Genomic DNA, 13,862 nt, shown 5'->3' on the forward strand with positions numbered 1-13,862 from the left:
TCAATATTTAATCACAGACCAACAACCTGATCCTGCAGAAAAATCCTTTTAAAACTCCACCGCCCTGTACAAATACTTCTTCCCAATGCTTATTTATGGACCCCATTTTTGGTGGGGGCAATTTTCATTTTTAATTTCAAAAAGGAAAAAAAAATCTGTCGACATCTGCAACAGGGAGATGCCACGAAGGATCTTGAATCTGAGCTTGTCTCAGCTCTCTGAGTTTTAAAGTTGCAGGTCTTTATTGTTTTTATTTTTATTCTTCTTGGGGGGGGGGCATTTTCTTCTGGAGTTCCTTGAGATTCAGTTTCCTGCATCCTCTCACCCTAAGTTGAGCCCTTTCCCCAGCATTTCTGAAACTCCAGCATCTGTCTTCCCAGCAGCAACTCGGGGGAGCAATGAATCCGCCTGCACTGCGTGGTAACTTTTTAACTCCCTCCCGCGTTTGTGGAGCGCTTAATCTGAGGTTTTTAAATAAAAAGGGCTCAGGGGTTGGTTTTATTATAACGTTTACTTCATTTCAGATTTCATGCGTAATTTAGCAAACGCGAGACAGACTTGGGCGATAAACACTTTCTTTTGTGGGGGGAAAAGGCATTTTTATACACCATGCTTAATTTTATTTAGATTTAATAGCGATATCAGGGGCACTTCAAAGAAAGTTCCTTTTTCCTCCCTAAGAATTCTTCTCCTAAGAATGCTGGTCGGCTCACAAAATCGCCTCGTGCTATTTTATGGCAAGGAAAATTAAAGGCCCTCTCCCCCTTCCTTCTCTACACACAGTTTGCAGAGGAAAATGCACACACGCAGGCACGCAGACGAACACCTCCTCTACCCTCCATCACCTCTAACTTCCAACTTCTAATTGCAGGATAGATTTCAGCCTCAGTAGGGATCAGGAAGATCTAAACATTTTAACTAAGATTATTGGGATAAATATTTCATAAAGAGCAGGACAGATATTAAATTACTCCTATTGATTTTAGTATCACAACCCTATTCCGCCGTTCCTTGGCCTCTTCAGTTTAATTGATCTCTTAAGGAGGCCAGCCGCCAGTCCACCAAGGGCCTGGGGGCCATAGCCCAGGTGCCAGGAGTAGGGTGCTCCAGCCCGCACGGGCGTCTTCTGCGCTCGGGTCTTCTCTGGGCTCCTAGCTGCTTTGCCGCTCTGCGCTGGACTTAGCCGATGTGCCTCCCATAAAGTAACCGAAGGGTCATGGCTCCTCCCGGCGGAAGCCAGCGACTGAGAACTGGGAACCCCGGGCAGTGGGATTAAGGAACGATTGTGCGAGCCCTAGGGAGAGAGGAGCGAGCAAGAGCCCGGGGTCTCTCGAGGAGAACCGTAACTTCGGGGTTCCCTGTCTTTCACTTCTAGGAAAATCGGAGGGCCAGTTAACATGGGTGCCACTAGTAAGCTGACAGCGATGGAGAGTCAAGGGTTCGCCCCAGGCTGAAGCACAGTCGACTCTTAACGACTTTACGTGGCGAGTCCAGGAGATTTGCCTGGCGACCCCATTGTCTGAGCGTCCCGCACCGTTTACCTCCCACCTCCCCGCCCCCTGCCCACCCCGCAGGTCTCGCTTCAGTTGGGGGTGGGGGAGTTGGTAACTGTATAAGTGGGAAGGGGGGTGAACAAAGCCAAGCTCCCGCCATTCTAAGCCTGCGCCCTCTCCACCCAGGATCGCGCCCCCAGCGCACTGGTGCGGGATCCCCAGGCAGATCCGCGTAGGGAACCCCAGAGTTCACGAAGTGCGGGTTCTTAGCGGGGGCCTCAGCAACCAGCACCCAGGACCACCTTAAGAGCGAGCCCCGCCTCGGCCCCAGAGCTCCGGCTGCGCTGATTGGTGCAAATGTAATGGCTGAAATTGATTGCTGAAATGCAAAACTTGTTGCTGCTTCTCCCGGCGCTGGGCGAGAGGCAGACACAGAGAGGGGAGCTGAGACCCTCGGAACGCCCTACGCAGAGCCCCCCCCCCTCGCGCTAACCAGGAGAGGGGTGCGAGGACCCCCCAGAGCTGCCCCCGCCCCCCCATTCCCGGCTCAGCCAGAACGCCTTAGCCTGCTTGCCCAGCGTAGTCCCCCAACCCGCGTACGCCCCCCTCTCCGGGTCCAAGGGGGACTCGCGAAGCATCTCGGCGCGGAGGCAGGGAACCTGAGCCTTGGAGCTACCCAAACCCTCGTTTCGCTGCCGGGCTGCGCCTGGAACCGGGCGCGGAGACCCCAGAGAACTCAGAGACGGAACAGCAGTGGACCGAAGCAGCAAGCGGCGGACCTGGCCGCGAAGCAGCGCGCGGGGGTGCGGCGCGCCGGGGTGCAGCGCACCGGCCGCGGAGCAGGGGAATCGTGTCTTCCCCCAACCCTCGGCCCCAACCCCGGGTGCCCGCCGCCTCTCCAGCTCCGCTGCGCCCTCAGCCCGGGGCCAGCGCCGGTGATGCCGAGCGGAGCCTCCAGTTGTCCGACCTGCTGAAGAAACAGTAGCCGCTTGCCCGAGGCCGACCGGGACTGTGCAAGAGGATCGTGCTTGGCGGAGGCTCGGGCTGCCGAGCGCGGGGACTCCGGGGGGAGGGGGGGGGGAGGGACCGCTCTGTCCGTGCCTAGGCGCCAGCCACCGCTTTGAAGGGTCTCCCTGCTCCGCCCCTTAGCAGCTCTGGTACGGACTCCGGGAGGCTTCGGAAGGCGTCCTGGGGCTCCCCACCCGATCGGGTCGGACTTAAGAAGGTGATCGCTCTGCTTTCCCTGCCTCCTTCCCGCCTCCTTCCCCCTACTTAACTTTTTGTCTCCACTTGCCTGCAGCTCAGTTTCCTCCCCGCAAACCCACCCGCGGCTGTGCTAACCGCCCAGGGCATGGGCCCTCCAACACGGCTCCTGGAGGTCCCGCGGCGCCGCAAGATGTGAGAGGCCCGTGTGAGGCAGAACCAAACCTTCGGGAGAGGAGCTGATAGCCCCCAGCCTCCACAGGCCAGGAGAGGTGGTGGTGCGCGCGGCGCCCCCGCGGTGCTGAGCGTCCCGGAGCGCCCAACCCAGGGCCGGAACGAGTAGCTGGCCAGTGGCGCGCCGCGGAGAGCAGGCTGTCATGCCCTATTGATTCCCCTACCCCCTGCCAAGTATGTTTGGGCTGGATCAATTCGAGCCCCAGATCAACAGCAGGAACGCTGGCCAGGGCGAGAGGAACTTTAACGAGGCCGGACTAAGCATGAACACCCACTTTAAGGCCCCGACTTTCCACGCGGGAGGACCCCCTGGTCCCGTGGACCCTGCTATGAGCGCGCTGGGCGAGCCCCCGATCTTGGGCATGAACATGGAGCCTTACGGCTTCCACGCGCGCGGCCACTCGGAGTTGCATGCGGGGGGGCTGCAGGCGCAGCCGGTGCACGGATTCTTTGGAGGCCAGCAAACGCACCATGGCCACCCGGGAGGCCACCATCCCCACCAGCATCACCCTCACTTCGGGGGCAACTTTGGTGGCCCGGACCCAGGGGCCTCGTGCCTGCATGGAGGTCGCCTGCTCGGCTACGGCGGCGCCGGCGGCGGCCTGGGCAGCCAGCCGCCCTTCGCCGAGGGTTATGATCACATGGCGGAGAGCCAGGGGCCTGAAAGCTTCGGCCCGCAGCGACCCGGTAACCTCCCGGATTTCCACAGTTCGGGCGCCTCGGGCCACGCCGTGCCTGCCCCATGCTTGCCACTGGACCAGAGCCCTAACCGAGCCGCCTCCTTCCACGGCCTGCCAGCCTCTAGCGGCTCCGATTCCCACAGTCTGGAGAACCGGAGGGTGGCGAACCAAGGAGCCGTCGACTCGCTGGAATACAATTACCCGGGCGAGGCGCCCTCGGGACATTTCGACATGTTTTCGCCCTCTGATTCTGAGGGACAGCTGCCTCATTATGCGGCGGGTCGCCAGGTTCCTGGGGGCTCTTTCCCGGGCGCCTCGGCCATGCCCAGAGCTGCAGGCATGGTGGGCTTGTCCAAACTGCACGCACAGCAGCAGCAACAGCAGCAGCAGCAGCAACAACAACAGCAGCACGGCGTGTTCTTCGAGAGGTTCGGCGGGGCCCGCAAGATGCCCGTGGGCTTGGAGCCTGGAGTGGGCTCAAGGCATCCGTTAATGCAGCCTCCCCAGCAGGCCCCGCCGCCCCCTCAGCAGCAGCCCCCGCAGCAGACTCAGCAGCCGCAGCAGCCGCAGCAGCAGCAGCCTCCGCCGCCCGGGCTTCTGGTTCGACAAAATTCGTGCCCGCCTGCGCTCCCGCGGCCCCAGCAGGGCGAGGCGGGCACGCCCAGCGGCAGCCTGCAAGACGGGGGGCCCATGTTGTCCAGCCAACACGCGCAGTTCGAGTACCCCATCCACAGACTGGAGAACCGGAGCATGCACCCTTATTCTGAGCCTGTGTTCAACATGCAGCACCCCCCGCCGCAGCAGGCGCCCAACCAGCGGCTGCAGCATTTCGACGCACCCCCCTACATGAATGTGGCTAAGAGGCCGCGCTTTGACTTCCCGGGCAGCGCGGGAGTAGACCGCTGCGCTTCGTGGAACGGCAGTATGCACAACGGCGCTCTGGACAACCACCTCTCGCCCTCCGCCTATTCGGGCCTACCCGGCGAATTCACCCCGCCGGTCCCCGATAGCTTCCCCTCAGGTCCCCCCCTGCAGCACCCGGCCCCGGACCACCAGTCCCTGCAGCAACAGCAGCAGCAGCAGCAGCAGCAGCAACAGCAGCAGCAGCAGCGCCAAAACGCGGCCCTCATAATTAAGCAGATGGCATCGCGGAATCATCAGCAGCGGCTGCGCCAACCTAACCTGGCCCAGTTAGGCCACCCCGGGGACGTGGGCCAGGGTGGTCTGGTGCACGGCGGCCCGGTAGGCGGCTTGGCCCAGCCGAACTTTGAGCGCGAAAGCGGCGGCGCGGGCGCAGGGCGCCTGGGCACCTTCGAGCAGCAAGCGCAGCACTTGGCGCAGGAGAGCGCGTGGTTCCCAGGTCCACACCCACCACCCGGTGACCTGCTGCCCCGCAGGATGGGCGGCTCGGGGTTGCCCGCTGACTGCGGCCCGCACGACCCCGGGTTGGCACCGCCCCCTCCACCGGGTGGCTCGGGGGTGCTGTTCCGGGGCCCTCTGCAGGAGCCGCTGAGGATGCCCGGAGAGGGCCACGTGCCCGCTCTGCCTTCCCCTGGCCTGCAGTTCGGGGGCAGCCTGGCCGGCCTGGGCCAATTGCAGTCACCGGGGGCTGGAGTGGGGTTGCCTAGCGCTCCCTCCGAGCGCCGGCCCCCGCCGCCGGATTTCACGGCGTCCGCGCTCGGGGGCCAGCCTGGCTTCCCGTTCGGCACCGCGAACCGGCAGGCCACGCCGCACAGCGGCCCAGGCGTGAACTCGCCCCCGAGCGCGGGCGGGGGCGGCGGCAACACTGGCAGCGGCGGCGGCGGGGGCGCATACCCGCAGCAGCCTGATTTCCAGCCCAGCCAGCGCACCTCGGCCAGTAAACTGGGCGCGCTCTCGCTGGGCTCCTTCAACAAGCCCAGCTCCAAGGACAACCTGTTTGGCCAGAGCTGCCTGGCTGCGCTCTCCACCGCCTGCCAGAACATGATCGCCAGTCTCGGGGCCCCCAACCTCAACGTGACCTTCAACAAGAAGAACCCGCCCGAGGGCAAGAGGAAACTGAGCCAGAACGAGACCGATGGCGCGGCCGGTGCCGGCAACCCGGGCTCGGATTACTTCCCCGGAGGGACTGCTCCTGGGGCCCCAGGTCCCGGAGGCCCGTCGGGGGCCAGTAGCAGTGGCTCCAAAACATCGGGGCCGCCCAACCCTCCCGCCCAGGGGGACGGCACCAGCCTCTCCCCCAACTACACCCTGGAGTCAACATCGGGGAACGACGGCAAGCCGGTCCCTGGGGGCGGTGGCCGGGGAAGGGGTCGCAGAAAAAGGGACAGTGGTCACGTGAGCCCCGGGACCTTCTTCGACAAGTACTCGGCAGCGCCGGACAGCGGGGGTGCGCCCGGGGTGAGCCCAGGGCAGCAGCAGGCACCAGGCGCAGCCGTCGGGGGAAACTCGACAGGCGAGGCGCGCGGGGCACCGACGCCTCACGAGAAAGCGCTCACTTCGCCATCGTGGGGGAAAGGGGCCGAGTTGCTCCTGGGGGACCAGCCGGACCTCATGGCGTCCCTGGACGGCGGGGCCAAGTCAGACGGTAGTTCCCCACACGTTAGCGAGTTCGCCTCAGATGAGGTGAGCACCAGCTACGCCAATGAGGACGAGGTGTCATCCAGCTCTGATAATCCCCCGGCCCTGGCCAAAGCAAGTAGGAGCCCCATGGTGACAGGCTCGCCCAAACTCCCTCCCCGGGGGGTGGGCGCAGGGGAACACGGACCGAAGGCGCCCCCGCCCCCGCTCGGCCTGGGCATCATGTCTACCTCTACCTCGACCCCTGACAGCTACGTTGGCGGTGGGGGCACTGGCCATCCGGGCACGCCTGGCCTGGAGCAGGTCCGGACCCCTACAAGCAGCAGCGGTGCACCACCACCCGACGAGATCCACCCCCTGGAGATCCTCCAGGCACAGATCCAGCTGCAGAGGCAGCAGTTCAGCATCTCTGAGGACCAGCCCCTGGGGCTCAAGGGGGGCAAGAAGGGTGAGTGTGCTGTGGGTACCTCTGGCGCGCAGAATGGAGACAGCGAGCTGGGCAGCTGCTGCTCCGAGGCTGTCAAGAGCGCCATGAGCACCATCGACCTGGACTCCCTGATGGCAGAGCACAGCGCCACCTGGTACATGCCAGCTGACAAGGCCTTAGTGGATGGTGCAGACGACGACAAGACGCTGGCGCCCTGGGAGAAGGCCAAACTCCAGAACCCCAACAGCAAAGAAGGTATATGCGCTCCTTCCGGTCCCCTTCTCACCTCCTAGAGATCCACCCTACCCCCATGGCAGGATTTAGCCTCCGCCTTGAAGTCTCCATGAAAGGGGATGGTCCTTTGAGATTAGGAGAGCACTGGGCCTTCTTAATGCCCAGCTCAGAACTGAATACCCTTTCTTTTAGTTACACCAAGGGCTCTGTGTACCTGCCCCTTCTTTCCCTTCAGGTGCTGCCGGGTAGATACTAATTCCACGGGGTGGTAAGAACTTAGATGGCGGGCCTTTGGGGACTGTTGTAGAGGCCCCTGCCCCCTCAAGTTTCAGCTCTGTTCCTGGGTGCTCAGAGGTCTAGGCACCTTTCCTTTCACTCAGCATCACCCTCCCTTAGGCTGGTTCCACTTTTTAAGGGTGTGTGCCCCCTTCCCCCAGGACACCTGGGGAGGTGCGTTAATGCCTCCCCACTTTTTCCTAGCCAGCCAGCCTGGAGCCGCAGCTACCTTCAGTGTGCCAGAGTCTTTAGGGAAAAAAAGTTCCCAGCTCTGAGGTCGCAGCATCTCTCTGAGACAACACCTAATTTGACATTTGTTCCTAATGAGTAGCTGTTTTGTCTCTTCTTAACTATTAGGGTTCCATTGACAAACTGGATACCTGCAGGGGTTGTAGGAGGCAGGCTGCCTTTTCCAGGTGCATCTCCTGGACAGTTGGTGGGGCTGGGGTGGGGATTGCTTGGCAGAGGTCAGGCCACTCAACCACAGCATCATTTGTGTATGGGGATACGGATATATATTCTTAAGACACAAAGGACCCGCGTTTGTCAATATCTCCCTGGCTTTGGTGACAGATGTCCAGTCCTAGCTCTCCTTTGCATTCTAAGCACTCCCTCTCCAACAGGCCTGGAGCCTTTTAAGGTAGGTGGAGTAGGGGTTAGTCAATGAACCACCATTGCACTTAAAATAACAGCAGTTTTGGTTTTTTTTTAACCTAAAGACTAGGCCACTGTATATACCAATTTTATTATAATGGGGATGTTTCTCCTACTCCTCCCACAGATAAACAGCTTCTTAAAATTAGGTAACAGCATCCCCCTCCCCTCCCCTCCATTCCTACCTTTTTCTTTTAAACCCTAGTTGAATCCCCTTGATTTCAGCAGGCTGAATATTCTCATGAAGTCAGTGGCTGGCGATTTAAACAGAGTCTTTTTTTAAGAAAAAAACAACCATCCCTTGATTCTTGCCCTGTCTTAGAGTTCTTTTTCCTCTGCCTTCGTTTTCCTAGTCCTCCCCACATCGTGCCATCTCTTGACCCTGGGTCTAAGGTGTTGGGTAGGTTTTAGGAGAGTGGGATAGGCAGGAGGGGGAGGGGAAGTGCAGCAGGAGTTGGGTGGCTCAGAACTCGGGGCTTCCAGGGCGCCTGTCCTGGGTAGCTTTCCCGCTTGGGTTTTCTAATTCATGAATGCGGCCTTGCTGCTTTTCTCTTTGTTCGCCTACTGCCCAGCCCGGGATGCCGCTCTCTCATTTGAAGCCGGGTGTTTAGCATGCACAGCAGACGCTGGGGCCAGCATCAGCATTCTCCAAGCTTCTCCCAGGCAAGGCCATAAATTGGTTAGTTTGGGACCCTCTGCTTCTTCTCCCCCTTCCTCCCCTCCTCCTCTTAAAAGTGGAGTTGGACACGGCATCCTGCTTGCTCAGCCCCCCTTCTCTTTTATTTTCTTGTACACAACATCTCGATCCCCCTGGATCGATAGCTGGTTAGCACAAATCCTGGCCCCTGTCACTTCTACCTGGCTTGGCCTGGCTGCCCCTCCTCCTCCCCTCCTGCCCCTCCCCCTCCCCCCAATAATGAAGAACATATTGGCTAAAGCAGGGTGAGAAAAATTAAAAAAGAAAACCCGTTTCAGTGAATTAATAAAGAAAAACCAGTAGCACCTTGCCTGTGAGTGGAGAGGAATTGGTGTTTTTTTTAAAGGTATCCCAGCATTCCCTTTCCAGTCCGTCCAACTAATCTTCCCTTACAGAAAAGAATAAATGAAAAGATGCAGGCTGTGAATGAAAGAAAACATCGTTAAAGAAATGTTTTATTTTGCTTGTTTCATTATCACAGTCAGATGAGGGACAATGTTTTTTTGGAAACAGATGCTACTCACTTTAGGGTTGATTACCCAGTATGCCCAACAGAGCCCTCCCTTGCACCCAAGAGGACAGGGACTTCCTGCAGGGACTGGCTGCAGGGCTCTCGCCTTAGAGGTATTGCAGGGACACCCACTTGACCTCCTTTGTTTTCCACTCTGTGATGTGGGAAGGACAGTTTCCTAGATAAAGCCCTGAATTGAGGTCACTGGCAGCTTCTGCAGCCTTGGGGCTGCTAGTTAAGGTATTTGCATCCAATTGCTGCTCCCTTACTGGTAGTAAATAAGGATGATTAAACTTTTCATTATGATAACACCCTACAGTTCCATCTGCACATGTTGTATAAATAGGTACACAGAGCCTTCAACAGGCCCCCTAGTCCCCTGGCTGAAAATCAGAATGAAGTGTGCCACTTCGAAACAGTAAAAAAACCCACAAAAAACCATTAAAACTAAAATGTTCTGCTTGTCCTTAAACACATGCCTATACGGCCCCACAGCCACGAAGCAGTGGTGTCCAGCGGCTTTGAATAATACCTTCTGTAGTTCCCAGCCCCCGCAAGCACTTTCTTTCACTCCCCCCTTTAGGCAAAGCCCATTTTTGTAATGATATTTTATTTTGTCACGCCGTAAAACATGCCAGTACTAATGTGATTAAATATTAACACCGTTTCTGAAATTCTTCGCTTCGATGACAAAATACTAGTCGGTATTTAACAAAATGATCCGTGCTTGGATTGGAGAGAACGAATAAGTCTTCAGAACTGCACAAGCCGTGTAGCCACTGGGACGTGCCCAGATTGTCTTAAGGGTTTAGACGTCCTTCGGAGGGGAGGAAACTGGACTGGCAAGTTGTAGTTCTGGAAAAGTCTAGGCCAGCATGACATGTGATGATGATTTTTTTTTTTTAACCAGGAAAATGAGCCTCTCCAAATTATGTTTCCTCTGACTTCTTAATCAACCCACCAAACAACTTTTATATAATGAAACTTTACATTTAATCATGAGGTTCTGTTTGCACAAAGTTGGGGTGGAGGAGGGTGAGGTTGTGCAAAGGGAAAAAAAAATCTAGCCTCGGTTTGGGCCTCTTCTGACATCTGTGAAATCAGTGAGGATTACATGAATTTGAAATTAGTTTGCCAAATTGTCCACCTATTTTTGTAATAGTTGTGTGGCTATGGAGGAATTTCAAAATAGATAGAGGAGGAACAATAATGAGAGATTGTAGGTGAAAGATAGATTCTAGAACAAAATAGGGTTTTTCCCCTCTCCTGCCCCTTCCCCATAATTTTCAAAACTTGAATTAACCGTATTCTGTTACAAGTTTATTCTTTGCCAAACTTCCATTCCTGTCAGTTGCTCTGTATCTTAAAACCCGTAGCAGTCTAAGAATGCTCTTTCACATACATTGAAGTGGGAGAGGTCTCTGTGTTTGCTCTGCATGCGATCCTGCCCTTTTTGGAAGTGTGACATTTTTACGGTGATGCGGGAGAAATTTTTGGAATTTCATGCTTCCTTCAGTGTTCCAGTCGAAACACAGTAAGCAGTGCTGAGATGCACTAGACAGGCAAGATTTAAACACTGAATTTTCTTAGACATGGGGCAGGCTGGGAGAAGGAGTGGGGTGGTCCTAGTGGTGTTTTTCTAAATCATTTCCCCCCACTACCCACACATTGGAAAGAATTTTAAGGCTCACTCAAACTTGTTTGGGGAAGGCAAGGAGCCTTGCATTCCCATTTTCCTGTGAAATCATCCAGCCAGGATTGCAAGCCTTCATGTGATTTTTGCAGCCTCCGGAAGATGTAACCCAAAACTTCGCAGGTGCTAATAGGGGTAACGTAAACAGGAGCCCCCTTTGTGCAGCTGACGTTAGGGCCTGCCTGCTCCCTGGCTAGTCTGGGACATACTACTACTGTTCTTGGTGCTTGTTTAATATTTCATGGCTGTAATAAACCTGTCTTCTTTGCCCGCCTCCCAACATAAAATCCCAACCTAGCACACATCTGCAATTATACATTTCTACTAAATATTAATAAAGGATAAGAATATTTTAAGGGGCTGAAGCTTATCGTTGTTGAACTTGTTATGGTTTCTGCCACTGGATTTTTCTGGCTGTTTTGATTTTAAATAGCCTCTGCCTCCTAATATGTAATATATACTTATATATTCTCCTCTATATAAATATATGCAATTTTTGTAGATTGAAGGGTTTTCCTCAAGGATAGCTTTCTTTCATATAAATTCATTTAGATTTCTTGGGAGGCCCCTTCAGACCAGAAGTAAGGGACTGTTGAAATGTACTTCTGTTTTATTGAGGTTTCTAGGAAAGGAACGAGGGTTAGTTAATCTAATTTCTCTTTCTAGCAATGAAATTCAATGGTTCTTGATATGATTTTTTTTTTTTTTTTTGCCTGACAGAGGTATTTAAATTTCCACAAAGAATCTTAATAGGTCCTGAAAATAGGGTTGCCCTCGCCAGGAAGTTACTTGATACTCTGTGCTGATATTAAATCTACATCTTTAATAAATATTCTGGGAGGACCAGGTGAAATTAGAGGAGAAAAATTCTTCCCACTGTGGAAGGACAAACTTGAGTATATAATCCTGTAATTTCATAGGATCTCATCAACCCACTGCATGCTGGAAGATTTAGCAAAATCACCTTTCTCTCCACTTGAGTGACAATAACACTGGCCAGTCATGTTCTTGGCCTTAGGAATGATCTCCTTTGCCCAAAGCGTTTAGGAGGTAAATACTCCTAATAAGGAATACTGTATTTACCTCTGTTTAGTTCATTTTAGAGATTAAAAGACTATAGCTTTATAACAGGATCAAATGTAACAGGATCAAATGTTTTGGGAGTATGTGAGAACAAGTAAGCCTCCCAGGCACATTGAGACATAAAAACCATCAAACCCTCTTATGCTAGAGGGGATCTGGGTTTATTGGGGTCCTCTCCCCGACTGTAACCAGTTGTTGCACCTTATAGCCTTTCCTAGCTGTACCCCCCGCACCCCCTTCCCTGCCGCCCAGTTTAGATCACCCAAATCTTTAGTCTGGAGGAGCTGGAAGAGCCTGGCTTCATCATTTTGATTCAAGTCAGGATTTTGACTTGCCCAGCGATGTGTTTGTTTTAGGACGATGTCTATTTTTAGGCGCGTCTTGGGTGGACAGATTTGAGTGTGGGTTTTGATTGCTAGTGGCTGAGATGTTGATGTATACATGAGTGCGTGATTGAGAAGAGAGACATTTGGGGGGAAATCGTCAAGTTTCCTCGTCTTCTCGCACACACACTGGAGCCAAAGGAAGTGGTCTGGGGGCTGGCCTGAAAGAGTCAGGGCCGCGGTGGGTGTGGAGTCTGTGTCTGCCTGCCGTCCACAGAGGAGAGTGGGGCCTGTGCAGTTGTGCGTGTGAAGGGGCCCCTGCCGTGGCCCCACCCTGGCATACACACATATACATATGCACGGCCAAAGCGTGTTTCCATCAAATCATCGGCTACTCTTCCACTTTACCCTTCATCTGCTTTCTGAAGGCGAGTGGGAGAAAAAGTGAAACCTTCCATCTCAATGGCCTCTGCTGGCAGGTTCTGATCCTGTAAAGGACGGAACCAGCACATGTCCTAAACACAGGGGGAGGCACTGGAAGAGCCTAATGATGAAATCTGGACCTCCCGGCCCTCCGGGGCAACGGGTGACTCTGATCTGCAGTGTTTTGGTAGCAGACGTGTGTCGCCCCTCGCTGGGTTTCGTGCGTGAGAGTGGACAGAAGTGTCTCCCTGGCCGTGTTCCGCTCGTACCACTCTGGCCAGGAGAGGAAATCTCTGAATCAACTCCCACTCCCTTTAGCCCCCCACTCCCCGTCTCAGCTGTGGGAAGCGGGCACTGCCTCTCACTGAGGGAAATTCCTCTCCTTTATTGTATTCTTTCGGTCCCAATGAGGGGGCACATTTTGCTGTTTTGCTGATTTGAAGTGGCCCTGATCATTTTCCGCCATCCTCCAACAAGGCGACAGCACGCATCCAACACGCAGCCTCACCCTTGGCAATGAGTGACTTTAGGGTGTGAGTGAGGAGATACCTGTGGGCAGTGCACCTCAGGGGGCTCACATGTCATACTTATTTTGAGGCTGGGATTGAAAAGCAGGGTTGAGTTTAATTTACTGGAGCAAGGAGGGATGTTTGAGAAGACATATGTCTCACGGGGTGTAATCGTCACCAGCTCGCTTTGTTTGCTGGACTGCATGTTAATCAGGGGCCTCTGAGGTTTGGGACGCGAGTGGCGGGTCTGCTCCCAACCTGGTGTTCGCCCAGAAAGGACATGGGGTGGGGGGTGGTAGAGAAAATGCCACAGGTTTATTCACAACTTGAAATCCAAGGGGCTGTTTCTACTCTGTTTGTGATAGCTCCACATTTTGGCCAATGCAAGTCCTCAGATTGGCATTGCTGGTACCTACTGAGTGGGGGTCCGGCATAGCCACAAAACTCTCATTCTCCCTCTTGGCTGAGAAAGCCGGTGGGTTTTCATTCATAATCACTGCTTTCTTGAGAAGTTGGGTGTGAGAGAGAAGTTTATAATGATCGTGTGCGTGTCCTTTTCATGATTTTATACATCATCGAGGGGACCCAAATGCCCTTTAAACATAAAGGAAATTGAATTGAACAGTTTGGAGGTCTGAATGCATGCACGGTAACAAATTGGCTCTTTCTGAACACCTCAGAAGGAACATCACCCATGGCATAGACTTGTCAAAAAGAGGGGGAGAACTCCAAATAAACATCCCAACACAAACTCACATTGTTGGGGGGGAAAGCAGGTTTTTATGTTCTGATCTTTAAAGCCAAGGAGTCCAGCGACATCAGCTTGCCCCACGCCCCCTAGAGCTGGTAGGATAGGCTGTATG

At 54.7% G+C, this 13,862-nt stretch overlaps 1 protein-coding gene across 1 annotated transcript in view; it reads left to right on the top strand.

Moving 5' to 3' along the window:
* The first annotated feature begins 1,917 nt into the window (after positions 1–1,917).
* MN1 (MN1 proto-oncogene, transcriptional regulator) overlaps positions 1,918–13,862 on the top strand; it is a 47,485-nt gene continuing 35,540 nt past the window's right edge. Inside the window, exon 1 of the mRNA XM_066260256.1 lies at positions 1,918–6,851. Coding sequence (XP_066116353.1) covers positions 3,107–6,851 — 3,745 coding nt within the window. The 5' untranslated portion in view covers positions 1,918–3,106. The remainder of the gene's footprint in view (positions 6,852–13,862) is intronic.

The sequence above is a fragment of the Saccopteryx bilineata genome, chromosome 2 (genome assembly GCF_036850765.1).
Source record: "Saccopteryx bilineata isolate mSacBil1 chromosome 2, mSacBil1_pri_phased_curated, whole genome shotgun sequence".
In the NCBI taxonomy this organism is placed as follows: Eukaryota; Metazoa; Chordata; class Mammalia; order Chiroptera; family Emballonuridae; genus Saccopteryx; species Saccopteryx bilineata.